The sequence below is a fragment of the Molothrus aeneus genome, chromosome 13 (assembly GCF_037042795.1).
Source record: "Molothrus aeneus isolate 106 chromosome 13, BPBGC_Maene_1.0, whole genome shotgun sequence".
NCBI lineage: Eukaryota > Metazoa > Chordata > Aves > Passeriformes > Icteridae > Molothrus > Molothrus aeneus.
Window position 1 is genome coordinate 9,907,583 of NC_089658.1, and position 15,527 is coordinate 9,923,109.

General features: G+C 38.9%; 1 protein-coding gene across 2 annotated transcripts in view; it reads right to left on the bottom strand.

The window, feature by feature from the left end:
- FBN1 (fibrillin 1) overlaps nucleotides 1–15,527 on the bottom strand; it is a 143,653-nt gene that overhangs the window by 83,103 nt on the left and 45,023 nt on the right. For both annotated transcript variants that reach the window (XM_066558504.1, XM_066558503.1), the window contains 3 exons: nucleotides 9,912–10,109; nucleotides 6,546–6,671; nucleotides 2,037–2,162 (listed from right to left, as the gene is read on the bottom strand). In XM_066558504.1, coding sequence (XP_066414601.1) covers nucleotides 2,037–2,162; nucleotides 6,546–6,671; nucleotides 9,912–10,109 — 450 coding nt within the window. The remainder of the gene's footprint in view (nucleotides 1–2,036; nucleotides 2,163–6,545; nucleotides 6,672–9,911; nucleotides 10,110–15,527) is intronic.

Consider the following 15,527-nt stretch of genomic DNA (forward strand, 5'->3'; position numbering starts at 1 on the left):
CTCCCAATGGTAAAAACACACAAACCAGGACAAGAACAGCAGGAAATTACCTTTATCTGTTTCAGTTATCACTATTTATTGTTTTTACAAAAAATTATAGTCTTCTGAAAAGGCAAAAAAATCACCACGAGAATAAATATCAATAAAAATGTGTCTCTCAAAAAGAAAAAATGTAAAAAGAGGCCATCAAAAAGTAACACAGACCAAACAAATTTATGCCAGTTGGAAGTAGGGGCTAGCAACTTTCTTCACTGCACTTTTCATGCACTTGGGATGAGATGCCCTGCTCTTGTTTCTGCTCTTCAGCGCTAAGAGATAATATCTTTGCTTTGTCTATTCTTAAGATTTGTAATAATGGAGCTCCTGGTGCATCCTTTGGATATCTGGCCCCAGTGCTGCTGAGCTGGAGTCCCCTAAGGGATACATTTCTCAGAAGCATTTCCTCCTCTCTAACAGAACAGACACGTCCAGCTAACACTTTTCACTTAAGACAGGCATGTTGTAATTAAATCAAGATTACATGTTTTGCCCAGCACTAACACAGATCCGGGCTCTGTCCCTGTGAATATGGCAAGAATGTGTCTGCAAATTAGACAAGAATCCAAAATATCTGCAGACAATTGATAATGCTTCCCATTTAGCACATTTTGCCTTGAACACAAACCCAAAATTTCAATGATGGCTCATAGTCTGACATATTATTTATCATACCTTGTCACCATTTAAAATTCCAATTCTTTAGCTGAATTACTTCAGCCTACAAGTGCAGGGGGTAAAAATGCTGAGAAATGCAAGAATATTACATGGGTCTGAATGTTGAGCTGCCTTGACAGAGTGGTGACTACAAAAAGTAAAAAGCAAATGCAAATTGTGCATCTCTAGAAAATTTTTGTTATGGAAAGATAAATCTTGCTCACAAATATTAAGTACAGGCAGCAATCAATGATTTAATGATCCATAGCAATTTAGAAGCTATTAATCTGAAGCAATAAAAGCAACTCCCACTGGCATTTTAAGTGTACAGTATGGATCAAATCTACAGGAAAGCTATTCTTGATGATGGCAGGAAAGCAGTTTGTTTCTTACAGCCTGCAGAAATCGAATGGCACCATTCAAAATTAATCATAACCCAAACTACTCGCAGATCTCTTGGAAAAGTTAGTACTATTTGGTATTGATCTCTGAACTTTGGGATCCTTTCCAAAATTATTTCCTACCAAAGGGACTAAACAGGATGTTGTATTGGTTCCTAGTGCTGGCACTGTGTAAGAAACATTAAATAAATATGCTAAAACTGAGGAAATAAACCTTTCATTTGATTTTTGCTCAAAATTCAGCACTGGCACTGAAAAAATTAATTACTGCACAAAAATGAGAAAAAAAACGATTAATTAACTACTCAACCTGCCTCAGAGCAGGCTGTTAATGCTTCCCAGAAGCATTAACTGCTAACACTGTTCTTTCAGGGCTTTGGCACTGCAGTGGCAATCATTTCATTCACAAAGCTCTCTGGTTCCCAGTCCAGCCTTTGGAAGATGGGCTCTGCTCTACCACAGTGGAAGCCAGAGAGAACAGCTCTGCCAAATCATCAACGTCATAAAAGCACATAAAACTATCCCATACTCAGTTTATCACATTACTTCCTTTAATGACAAAGGCCTGCAATAGGGTTATAACAGTTGGAATGCAAATTTGCTTTTCTAAATGAGTGCTGAATATAAAACAGACTAAATTAAAGACAAACATGAGAGCAACAATACCAAGGAGACCTTTAAACAAGTTCTAAGGCAACAAATATGACATAACAGAAAAGCTGCAGTAGAAAAATAAGAGGTCTCAAAGAAGATCAAAAAAACAACTATCCTGCAAATGGAAAACTCATTTCAGAATACATATACAGGCATGTGATGTACTTCTTAAAAGAAGGATTTCAAGTTCCCAAGTTGAAATATGTTTCTGACACATTGTTGCCCATTCCTGATATTAATGAATTGTTATAACACCTACTGTCCTATTGTTCACAGGATTCTACTCACCTATGCATTTTAAGCCATCAGGAGCTGTATAAAACCCTGGAGGACACTTGCAGAAGTAACTGCTAACTGTGTTTGAACACTCTCCTCCATCACAAATTCCAGGAATGGTGCTACATTCATCAATATCTTTAAGACAAAAAGAGATGCAGAGGCAGGTTAGCTAAATTAGTTTTGGCACAAGAAAAGGTTTTATAATTTTACAATTAATAGTAATAATCAAATTCAGGGCATAATCAGTAGTTTTGAATTAGCATCTTTCATTAGGCATCTTATAAACAGAAATGAAACAGAATCTAAAAAATATTGCATCTGCAAATTTAAAATACAGTACCTGTAAACTGCAAAAGTTTCACTGCTTAATATGGATGGATGAACATCTTAAAACTGCAGAAATTTACTAATTCTAACAAAACTGTAACTCATCTAGTCTGAATTCTGCATACTAGAATGAAGAAAACTGCACTGGGACCAGAGTGCGAGCTGTGTAATGACCACAGTGATCAGGAGCTGAACCATTCTCTCCTGGTACACGCTGAGGCACAGCCTCTCCTGGTACACACTGAGGCACTGCTTCAGGACAGACTCACAGGGACATGAACCACCCACTGAACTGCCTGTCCTTACGGCACTCGGGTTTCTCTTGGAAATACCCCACACTAAAGCACTGACAACTAGGTATTGTTCAGCTAATGCAATCTGACAGGATTACTGCTCAGACCAAGATGACTGCAGGCAACAAAAATCATCTTCTCTTTCTCCACTAAATCAATGTTCAGAAATTTCAACAGGTTTCTAGAGTGTAACCAAAATATCTACTGCAGAAGCCAGGCAGTGTCCGTAATTCTCCCTTCATTTTGTCAGTGATTTTAAAGTGAAGCTTCCATATCATGATTGTCCCCACTAACGAATCTCAATCCATATACTAAATCATCATCATAGATACAATGTAAAAAATTTTTCAAATCTGCAGGGAAAAAACCTAACAAATTTTTACAACTCATCATAGCTGCACAGAGGGAACTTGAAGGGTTTTTTTCCACAGCTAGTTTATATAAGCTACAGTTATGTGAATAACGATGTCAGCCCCAAGTGTTCCTTAATTACCAGCAGTAGCCTGCCTGGGATGTGCAGTTACTTTCCCCTTGGTTTCCAGTGACTGTCCCAACAATGCAGCTGTATCTAATTAGCACTGCCCTCATCTCCTAGGAACCTGGAGTTCTGCTGAGCTTAAAAACAGCTCACTTTTCTCCATGGTACCTACAAGAGGAATTGGCCAAAAAGAGCAGAAAAGGAGGTTATTCTCTAGACTGATCAATGACATCTGCTTTTCACAGCCATCTACAATCACCCAGCTGCTCTCCTGACAGGGAGCATCCAGCTAGAAATAATGGCATCAGAGGACTCTACCCAACCTCTCCTCCAGAGATCTACGAAAACACAGACACATGACTGTAATAATGATTTCACCAACCACAAAAATTTCTGAGAAGAAACACTTCAACACCACCCAACAGACCAAGGCAAGGAGTGAATAATACTGTAGTCATTAAAAAGGACTGGAAGAGTTTAATGTAATGCATAAATTGGAATTTGGCCCCAACAGATGGGGGAACACCCAAAGTCCCACAGGACCATTAATGAGCATTTTAGCAAGTAGAAAGGATCTCAGCCCTCTACTTCTTCTGTGAAGACAGTAATATAAAAACTAACAACTCCTGGTCTCCTAGGTAAAGCATGGGATGCTGTAATATTTTTATGGCCCCTTGCCTTTGCAGGAAAGAAGTGGAGGGACTGGGATGGCACACAGATGACCCAAGTTTGCAGACTCAGCCATCCTAAGTGGAGCAGGGCCCTGGGTCCCCTGTGCACACATTCTTCCCCAGCATCTTGCTGGTTGTCCTGATGTGGGTCACATTCCTCACTTGGGTGTGTGAGAGGGGTGTGACCTTTTTTTCACTGCTACTTCAAGGATGTTGCCAAAGACTCAAGGCCGAGTGCCCTGGGAGCACTGCTAAGAGACTTCTGGCTTCTGCTCCAAGATTATACACCACAGGAGTCCCACAGGTCTCAGTGACAAAAAATGTGGAAATTGAATTTTGGTCTGAATAAAGCCCTTAATTAACAGAGAAAAATGCAATCGTAACTGGATCAGATTCAAGCATTTTCTGACTCAAATTCACCAATGTTTATCTTAAAGTCAGTGTTGCCACTGTTTATATAGAGTCTGACCTTTTTAAAAGCCAAATCATCACTCTTTATTTTAGGGTTGAGCCTAACTCAAACAGTATTTCACTATTTATCTTAGTGTTGACATCCATATAAGCAACATTGTTGTTGTTAAGTATGTGAGTTTTACAAAGGTAAGTATATTTGATTTACTTGCAGACTTAAATGTCACTCCAGGAAAAACTACTCCCCAAGTCACCACAAAAAATAGAATTTACCTCAGCAGTAATGCAAATTGAAAAGAAATGGTTATATCAAAGTGTGAAATAATGTAGCAGTTAAAATACAGATTTCCACCAGCTATGCTAACAAAGAGAACCTTGGCCAACCCCTCCCCTTTTCCATCTTGTTGATTCTCTACCTGTCCTCGACAATTGCTTTTATGATCTTACTTTAATGGGGACCCCCTAAAAAACCAGTACTGAAATTCAGCAGGTAGCTCCCAGTTGAACTAAATCAGTGACCAAGGACATGTTACAACTGCTAGAAGTTCTACTTGCTAAATACGAAGCTAAACCAAGCAAACAATCAGATGTTATTCATTGTGTATCAGAATTAATTAAAGCTAATTACTGTGAACAAAAAGACTTGTCATATTAACTTATAGAATTCAAAAGATAATTTAGAAAGAACAAGACAGATGGGCTGTTGTTGCATGATCATGCTTTTAAATGTTGTGTTTCTATCTTATTTCATGCCACTGGTATAAAGGTGGTGCTTTTAATTCTTTGAATTGTATTAATACCTACACAGTTTCAACTAAAATTGCTTGGTACATACAATATGAAGATGTACTGCAAGTAACTCTCTGTCTGCAGAGATTCAAAAATCAACAGGTATGAATTTGAAGAAGGAAAAATTCACCTGATCTTTGCAGCCTGGAGATCACTGCAAAGGGATTTCACAAAATGAGGAGGAAATTTGTGGCAGGATTTGGGAACACAGCAACCTACACCAGGTTCTTGAGTCAACTTCCTTTAATGTTAGCAAGTGCAGGCTCTTAGGTGGTTGCTGTTTGGGGTTTTTTGTTATTTGGTTGTTGGTTGGGGTTTGTTTTTAAAATGATTCAGCAATTGAAAAATACCATCAAAATGTTTATGAGATGCAGCCTACAGCTCCCAGCTTTTCATGTACTAATACTTAACAAGGCATATGTTCAGTCTCTCCTATTCACCACATTCTTGGTACTTCATCCACAGAAGGAAACACTTGCAATGTTGCTCTATTCTAAATGTAGGTTACATTCTGCCAAAATCATTGGCAGGCAATATGTAAACCATGCTGTGTACAAGCTCTTCTGAAATTGCTCTCCCTAACCTGCAAATAAATTATAAAGTTTTGCCTAAAATAGCTATTTTTCTTTTGAAAGAGTAATTCATAATTCTTCTAAAATGACTAAAAAGTTTTGAGTGCTTTTTAAAGGGAACTTGATGCAAGAAAGGATGGTGAATGCACACCTTCCTCTCACAAATACTTTTACTGTACTGAAAGTTGGCATTCCAAAATCACTAGCCACTTATGAAATTTGTCTACTCAAGTTAATTTTAGTCTAATGACTGAAAGTAGAATCAGTTGCAAGAGTTTAAACATTATCTGGACTTCACTGTAAATACAAATCGATAATGTGCAACTAACACATTTTAGTACTATGTTCCTTATCTACTCAAAATTCTCTTAAAGCAAAGGAGACATCTATACTTGATTATTATATTAGAAAGAAAAGAATCCTATCAAATCACAGTAAAAAAATAGCATGATTCCATAATCACACAATGCAAATTTCCACACTAATATCTAGCACCTGCTGTACACCCAAGTTAGGATGACTAGTAAGTGAAGATAAAATGTTTGTCCTTCTGTAAGATATGCAACTGTAAGGCTGAATTTAAAGCACAATCCAGCAGCCTTCACACAGCACTGTCCAACTCTCTCTTATGTTAAATAGATTCACCTGAGTAGGTAGGAATGTGTTGAATCTTTCACTCATATACACTTTTTGGTCAAAAGATCCACAAAGAAACATGTGCCTCAAGCATTTCTAAAGCAACATATCAAGTCTGAAATGTTACATGAATAAAAAGGCTATAAAAGTTGCAGGGCCAATATTTAACGTTCTCTGGTTTGGGAGAAAGCACCCCTATTTGTATTTGTTGTGAATAATGCTACCTGCAGGCTCAAGGCAGAAGAGACAATAAGTTTGTAACAAACTGTTAAACAAAGTTGGTCCTCCAAAAGAAGACACTCCCCCTTCTACTTTCAGAAGAAAGTCCTAGAAGTTCTTACCGTCACATTTTTGTGTTACTTCATTAAACTTGTGTCCAGCTGGGCATTTGCACTCAAAAGATCCAACAGTATTAATGCAATTTCCCCCTTGACAGATCCCAGGGATGGCTTGGCATTCATCCACATCTGTGATATAAAAAAGGAAAAAACACCCACGTTTATTTCATTTCTCAAGAACAGCCATAATAATTTGTCTACACAGAAATGAAATATGCCTAAATCCGTTCTTTACCCATCATAATATTATGATACTTGCTTGGGAAGACAGACACTAATTTTGTAATTACTCTATGCAAAGTATGATTAAGTACAGTAAATATTTTCTGCAAGAAATCACATGGTCATTATTGTTACAGACATTAAATATCTAGCTGCTATTGCTTTGTTTTTCCAAAACATCTGGGGAATGGTGTGCAGAAAACACAGCCTGCCAGAACTAAAGTTTCTTTGAAGTGTCTAAAACTGGTCACCCAAAATCACTCGCCCCCTTGAAAACCTTGGCAACTCCATACAGTGCTGAGGCCACCAGCATAGAGGAGCAGTTGCAGTGTGCATGGAAGGGGCCTCAGGGAGAGGCACAGCAACTGCAGAGTCATTTCTGATGGAAATTATTAACTTGACACTCCAGCGAGATCAGCACCAATGACATTAGACTGTGGTTAGGATTTGACTCAAAAAGTTTCATAGCCATAATTAATGTTTCAGGAGGAATTATTAGTGACCTGCTTAGACATACATAGATTTGAGGGGGTTTTCCCTATTATTTTTCTTTCTTTGTTTTTCATTTTTTCAACGAGGAAAATGAAACAACAAAGATGATATCACAGGCTAGGTAGTAAGCTCAAGACAAACATTTTTCAAGAGGCCCCAGTTTGTGGCCTCACAATTATTTTAGCACAACAACATGTGTGTCGTCACTTAGCTGCAGAAGTGTTGCCATGGCTTAATAACAGCTACAGAAACGAGGCTGATGGAGGTGGAGGAGTGGCATTGCAATAGGACACTGGGGAAGTCTGGCTCACTGTCCCCAGGGGCTGCCCTGTCTCTGCTGCTCAGGAATTCCTTCAGGAGCACAGAGCACTCCACTCTCAGATTCCCCCATCTCCTCGGGAGAACCAGCTGCTGCTGCTAAAAACTGGTTCCTTGAGTTCCTGGGCTTCACACTGACATAAGTTTCAATGCAGGGACACAAGCTGAAGGAGATGATGCCTTCAAATCTCTCTTTATAAATCCCAGAGACACTGCTGTAATGTGTCTTGAAGTCTGAAAAGCCAAGTATTATGTCTGTACAAAAGGCTGAGAGGCAAAGTTCCCGGGAGCCACAAGGAGGAAGTCTCAGGAACGCCAAGGAGCGTCTCTGCACCACATGGCAGGGTGCTCTGTAAAGACCCCTGGCTGAAGGGATCCAGGGCAGGGGCAGCAGCAGCAGAGCTGTCCCCGGGGGAGCTGCTGTGCTGGGAGGTCACAGAATGAGCACAGCCTCAGCAGCCTCACAGCTGCTGGGACTCGAGCTACAGCAATGGGCTGTGCTTTAGCAACAGCAATCAGCCAGACTTCATGGCACTGCACTGAATTAAAAAACCTCAAAAACTAAAGAAACAGAAGTCATGCCTCTGAGTCATGATGTCTGTTTCAAAATCCCACCTTTTGGTTTTATTTTTCTTCTTTGTATCTTTAACAATCTCAGCTGTGATATTAATTTAACTTTCAGCCAAAGTCAAAATTTGGGCAGTGATATTCTATTTACTTTTGAAAATAACCTTGCCCGCCCTCACTATTTCTTTACCTTTTTTTTTTACTTCTCCACACAATAATAATGATTTCTTTTTCTCTTCAGAGAACCTGGATTTTATTTAACCTGTTTTCGTTTATTTAGATTGAATATGGATGTGAAATCTCTGAAACGCCTTCAGTCTGAATGGATGCTATCTGATTTCAAAAGGATTTCATACAAGTGCACGAAAAATAAAGCTAGTATGGGATTCCAAAAAAGATGTGTTGAAATTAAAACGCAATACTTAAGAAGGGAAAACTGGAAAATGCAAGTCAAACATATTGGGCCAAAACTCTGTTGGCACCACATACAGATCAGCATCAATGTAGCTGCTTGCTAAGAAATGTGCAGTAAGCAGAAGTAACCTTATTCCAAACTGCACAAACCCATTGGAGAGTTCACTGCAGCTTTCCCATGACACAAACAAGAGGGATATAACTAGGTGTGGCATAACTTCAGGGGTGTGGGCCACATATTTATGTACATAAGCTTTCAAAAGTGTCCAGAATCTCCGTTCACAGATTCCTGCACAATTTAGTCCTGATCTTTACAGTGAGAGGGGGAACATAATCACTGAGGTCAAAATATGGGAACTTCATGCAGTGCACACAGCCATGTTGTCTATCTTGAAGTTCATCAAGTCTGTCTGCAGGCACCAGCCATGACTTGGCATGTGACAGAGGGTATCTACATCTTTAATGCAATGGAATGCCTTGAAGTCCCTTCATAGGAATTTCATGATTATATAAAATTACTCATAAATTTATAATCTTTATCTTCTCTATTTTCAAAACTATTGTAACTTATTAGAAAACATTAGACAGATTGAAATAAACTGGCCCCAAAGATATGGTGCTGGGAATGTATAATCCACATCAGTTTAATACATAGTTGCCCCTGTTAACTTTCTCCTGTTTCCTGTCAGACATCCAGACAATAAAAGAATTTATACAGCTGGAAGTATTAGAATAAAAGCCAAAAGCAGTGTAAGGACTTTCTACAGTAAGGCATGCTCTGAAAGAAGTAAGCAACATCTGGGTGGATTTTATGATTTGAAACAAATGCAAATGCATTTCCAAAATTGTATAAAATATATAATAAGGCATTACAAATGGCACGACAGGCACTTTTTTCCAGGTCAAAGCAGTGGAGCTCAAGAGATAAGACATCCAAGATGAATCCAAGTTACACAACTTTTAGCTAAAAAATCTCACACCAGGTAACTGGGGCATTATTGCCACAGATTGACGTTTGCATGTTCTGAGTGCTCTCTGAAAGAATAAATTCCTCCACAGAATGATCAGGTGGTACACTCAGAAAAACACCACTACAGAATCAAGGGAAAGCACTGCTGGCAGTGAGAAATTCATTAAGATGCTGGCTGCTCTCACATGGCCTGAGTTACTAATGTACTCACTTGAACATCAGGCACTCACTGAATCATGAAGTAATGCATCTGACAGTGTTTTTCCATTCTTCACACATATAGCTGAGAATGGCTTAGGACAGGTTATTCACAGCAGTGTAACTCAATTAAGATTAATCCAGTAACAATTTCAGCAGCTTTTGGGGAAGCTGTGCTGGTAACTTACCTTGACAGGCCCCCGTTCGAATGTTTGGAATGAAGCCTCGGCGGCAGGGATGCGGCTGGGCAGGGCACATCTCACAGGGGTGGCCCCAGGCTCTCCCAACAGTTGCACAGCACAGAGTTTTTGTGCAGACAATTCCACTGAGCTGGCCCTGGCACATCTGGTTGGTCACCAAAGTGAAGCAAGGGCCGGTCCTGTAATCTATGCCAAAAACAGGAAACCTGATCAGCTTCACAACAGAAATACACAACAAAACTCTTAATAAAGCAAAACAAGCACATTTAGGCAGTTCTTTTTCACACAAATTGCCCACCAACCCAACAATTTATGTTTGAAGTGTTCTACAGAGGATTTTTTTCTCTCTCTTTAATTCAAGTCCACTGAAAACAAACTGTGACTATTTTACCAGCTATGTTATATCTATAGGTCCCCTTTGCTGCTTCATTTAATCACTCATAATATTCTTCCAAGGGTCTTTTCATCAGTTTCTTTTAGATATTCAGTGCATTAAAAAGAATACTGATAAAAGAGTTAGGGTATGTTTATTTCCACAAGTTGGATGGCTGGTCTCAAATGAGGCTCAAGGGAAGCAAATACAGACTACAGGAAGGTTTCTGAGGACAGTTTTCACTGCTATTCAGGCATATGCTGTACCAGATATGTGGGCAAGCTTTGCCTACAGCTGAATGGAGGGCATGTGAAACACATCTGCTTTGATTTGTTTATGGTAGGACAGGCCACAGCCAACAGACAGAATCAAACTAAGATGTTAACAAAAAACCAGTAGGCTTCATTTTGTTCCACCCTCCAAGGGCAAATACCAAACAGCGGTAGTGCCACTCCTGCTGTCTCCTGGACATCCAGGGTGCACACTCCAGTTAATTCTTAGCAAGCTCCTCTAAAATGCTTTTTTTGTTATGCTGCGCCAGGACAGAGTCCAGCATCCTGTAAGCACAGACACCAAATTATGAACCTGCTGTTTCTTTGTACTGAAGTAGTTACACACCCTGAAGTAGTTATGCACCCTGAAGCCTATCCTTTAATAAATCTTTGTGCCAAGCAGAGCTGGTGTGTCCATATGCTGTAATTCTGATAACTCATCAAGCCATTCTGATACAATTAATAAAATAGCTTACAGAGATATAGCAAACAATAATGCTATACTGCTACTGTTATCTTCATCAATTAACATGATGGTATCAGAAAGGATATTGAGTTAGATCAAAGGACCTTTCTCTGATGAGCTCATACTAAGTGACACTAAATACCATTTATTCTTCATTAACTATCTATCACTCCAATAACTGCCATTCTATCTTTTGTCTGTTTAACCCACCTATAATCACTCAGATAATCTCTCTTCCTTTTAAAATACTGGATCAACAAAAATTTTCTTTCAGCCTCTGGAAATTTCTCTTGTATTTCCAATTCTATGGTGAATTAACCTTTGAGAACCCACTAACTATTTTCAGGCTCCCTGGTTAGCTAGACTAAGTGTCTAAAAAGACCTAAATCCAATTCCTGCTACTTAATTTCAGCTTTAAAGGTTAGCACATTTCAAGTATAAAATTCCTGTCCTATCCCCTCCAAACAGTACAGGTACATTTACCAAACACTTCTCCCATCCTCCTCTAGCAATTCCATCAGTCTCATCATGAAACAAGTCAGAATCTCTGATATCTCTCTTGCCCTTGAATAATTAATTCCTTATCATCATCTTAACTTTCTTTGGCTTGGTATTTCTTATCGTGTCCCTTCATTTCCCATATGAATTTTCCACACTACAGCTTCTGTTAAGTTTTTCCCTAAATTAATACAAATAAATCATGATCAATTATACCTATCAAATAAAAAAATAATTTCCCAGATCGATTTTTCATCCTTGATCAAAATAAGAATATGTGCTTTACTCTATGCAAAACTCCCAATGCTGTAACTCCAAATATTAAAACAAGAGACAACAATTTCTTTAGAAATGCTACAGTTTTGTGTTGGCAGCAGGAAATCTTCCGGGTACCTCCCAGAATGAAATCCCCCATTGTAGATTGTCCCTCTGCTGTTTATATATAGATGGGTTAGAAAGGAGTCATTTTGTTCTCCGGCGCAGTGGGAGCACGCGTCAGACAGTAGTGAATAACTCATCTTGTGTTTTATGGTAGGATATGAATGGATCAGCATTTACAATTGTTTGCTTTCAAGCTATAAATGACTTAGCAGTGGCTAATATGGCTTAGAAATATGGTGAACCCAATGAAGTTAACTTCATAATCATGCAAGTCTTTCCACCAGGTCTCAGTAACAAGATGTGGGTCGAATATGCACTCAAAACCAAGCTAGTCCAGTTTGTTATTAATCAAGTTCATAACACTTCAGTATGGAGAATTACAGACTCAATTTTCACCAAATACTTTGCCCGGATAAATTTTACTCCTAATACTCAGTTTTCTTCTAAATACAGCTTCCCTTCTATTTTTTCAAATACAGTCTTCCACATTTTCACAACTAAGTTTTTTTTTCTCTACTCTTAATGAAAAATTCTAAAGGTCAAAAAACCCATATGAAAAAGATCATTTGAATGTACACACCAGCCTGAGGCCTCAGAGAAATCCACACATCAATTCATTTTTTCATACAGAGGCCAAAGAGAAAAAACTTTAAAATTAAAGTGTTTTAAATAACGCGTTTAAGATTTTTTACTTATTACAAGAAGAAGGCCTACAAGAAGAAAATGAGATTCTACTAACACAGTAGCAAAATGAAAAGAGGCTATGAGCTTAAAACACCAATCTTTATTTTGTAACATCAAAGTTTCCTTATACATTCATGTCATTTATGATTATTCAAACTACTTCAATAAGTAAAGCTCAAACACAAGGTACCAGTGACCAGCCAGGAGCTGGAAAGAGCTGAAAATATACCCAGAAAAGCGATTACACAATTTGTATGGGTTGCTTTTTTTACTCAAGGATAACTTCAACTTAACTGAAGAATGTTGAGGCTTGAAATTATTTTAGTAAAATGATTTAAGATGTGTGACTGGTAATTCAAATCTTTTGAGTCACTTGTAATGCAAACCTCAGCACGTGCAAGCAGCCCTCAGTAAGGCAGTAGCCACCATTATCTAACAATTTTATCTGCTTCTTTAGATACTACTTAGCTATTTTGATAAGAATAATTCCACAGGGAGCTTCAGACAACACAGAAGATGGTAGAAACTGTAAAACCACATTACATTCATACACTGTCAGAAGAGCAAGAGGGCAATAGAATGACACTGGTTTATACCACACAACAATTCAGCTTATTAATTCCACAGGAAAGAATCAAGATGCATTTTGATCTCGAGCTCATTCCTATTTCAGTCAGAACCATCAAATAATTTTAGTTATCTTTTCAAAAGATACTTCATATTCTTAAAAGCAGCAGAGAGGTTGCTGAAATATGTAGTCCTGGCAGGCTTTGATCAAAACCAAGCACAGCAATAAGTAACAATTGTTCCAAGTAATTCTGGACAGCACCAAAGAGACTACAAGCACCAGGACAGTGCAAGACTTCTGGCACCAGACACACATCTTAAGCTCCTAGTTCACACTAACTTCTGCTTCGTTTCAAGCACAATATAGTTTTTAATGTAAAAATAAAGTTCAAAACTGTTGCTAACTAATGGAACCTAATGCTAGTGCAAGGAGGCTGGTTAAAATGGGGTCCCTCTATCCTCTAGGATTCACTATAAATATCCTAAAAAGAGTTCTTGATGTTTCAAGTTAACAGCCTGCTTTTGCAAACTGGTAACCACCTATTAAGGGAGGTTGACAGACTCCTTCATCTCTCTTAAAAATAAATGAAAATTGAATGAATGCAAAGGTCAAAGTATGAGACTGTAGCAAGCCAGCATTTATCTGATCATGATCAAGATCTCATTACAGAAAACAGGAAAATGCCACCTCCTCTTGCCATCACAGAAAAATGGCTAATGCTAAAAAGAGTGGTGCTTTTCCAGCCCTCCACACACAGCATGCCCCAGTCACACAGTACCCTGGGCTGCAGCACTGCCTGAGCAGCAAACCCAGCTCCTCCCAGCTGTCAGCACTTCACAGGGGATAATTCAGCATGAACCCCCAAACACAGCCAAGACTGCTGTACAACTGAAACTCCCCACGGCAACACAAAGCAGCAACTTCCCTTTCTCGAGTACAGGGAGAAAGGGAGAGGGAAAGAAAGGAATATTCCATTATCATAAAATAATGAAAGAAAGGTCAGAAAGGGCTCTAAGGCAAGTGAAGTACCTTAAAGCTGATCATTAGTACAACTGATTTTCCTGCCTAGCAGCACTTTTGTTTCTGCTGTTTGAAGGCTTGTTTGGGTTTTTTCACCAGCTGGGGATAAAAGAGGGACATTGGAAGAGAGTCTGCACAGGGCAGAAATACCATCTCATCTCTGCCCAGGTGTGACCCACTGCACTTGGCAGCCTGTTCCACTGCTCAGCCACATGTCAGGAAAGGGAGTCACAGCCACTTGTACCTGAGAATGCTCCTTTGGAACCTGATCTCACACAGCCAAAGAATACACAAACAACTATACTGTCCATGGGGAAAAAACAGCGTCCATCACTGCAAGTTTCACCGTACTTCAGTCACTTCACTCTCTTCAGAGAAGGTAGCAAAACACTTGAAGGTGATGGAGAAAACTATAATGGGCCTCATTTCTGAAGGCAGGATGTGCTGTGTCTGAAATTAGAACTTTTACAGTAAAATTCAAAGAATTGCAGAGAGTCTTGCCACTGACAGAAGGAAACAGTATGACCAAGCTGACTGTAGCAGTGAGCATCACCATAGCAGAGGTACAGAACACAAAGTTTTAGCACTTCAGCTTAATTTCAAAATCAAAGTGATTCTAGGTATTTTCAAACATACTAAAATCTCCTGATTTTAGAGGACAGAGAGAACAAACAAAAGGCTCTACATACATGAACCTCATCAAAAGTTAATGCAAACCTCTGTGTGTCACTGTGCAAAGAAAACAGGAAAGAGCAACAAGCTTGTAACTCCATCTTCACTTGCAAAATTTTCCTGTCAGTTGCTTGTAGACTTGAAATTATATTGATCATGAAATTATATTTTGCATACAAGATCTTACGACTTTTAACTTCTGATCAGAAAAGTGAATGACCATGCTCAGGGATGACCATGGGATAACTATCATGTACTTCCATCTTTTCTAATAGGGGACAGCCTCACATCTCAATTCACAGACCAAATCAAGACCAGACCCCAACACATTCCCAAGGTTAGTTCAATAAACTGAATTCCAACTATTTAAAAACTCAGACACAATAATGCTCTGTCCACAGGTGACACTGAAAGGCCAGTTGATAAATGCATCCAATCACAACACACTTTTCTTTCCACACAGACCATTTCCTTAAATAATTACTCACTGTTAAGCACTCCCTGTCCTCTCTTCCCCCCAGCCAGACACCATTACTCACCCCAGTCAAATCCCAATGTGTCATCATTGGAAAGTACATGGCAAAGATATCAGAGGGTGTTCAGAAGGAAAGAAAACAAAACTCTGTAAATATTTAAAAACTTATTTCCTATGATGTCTGACACTTCTTAC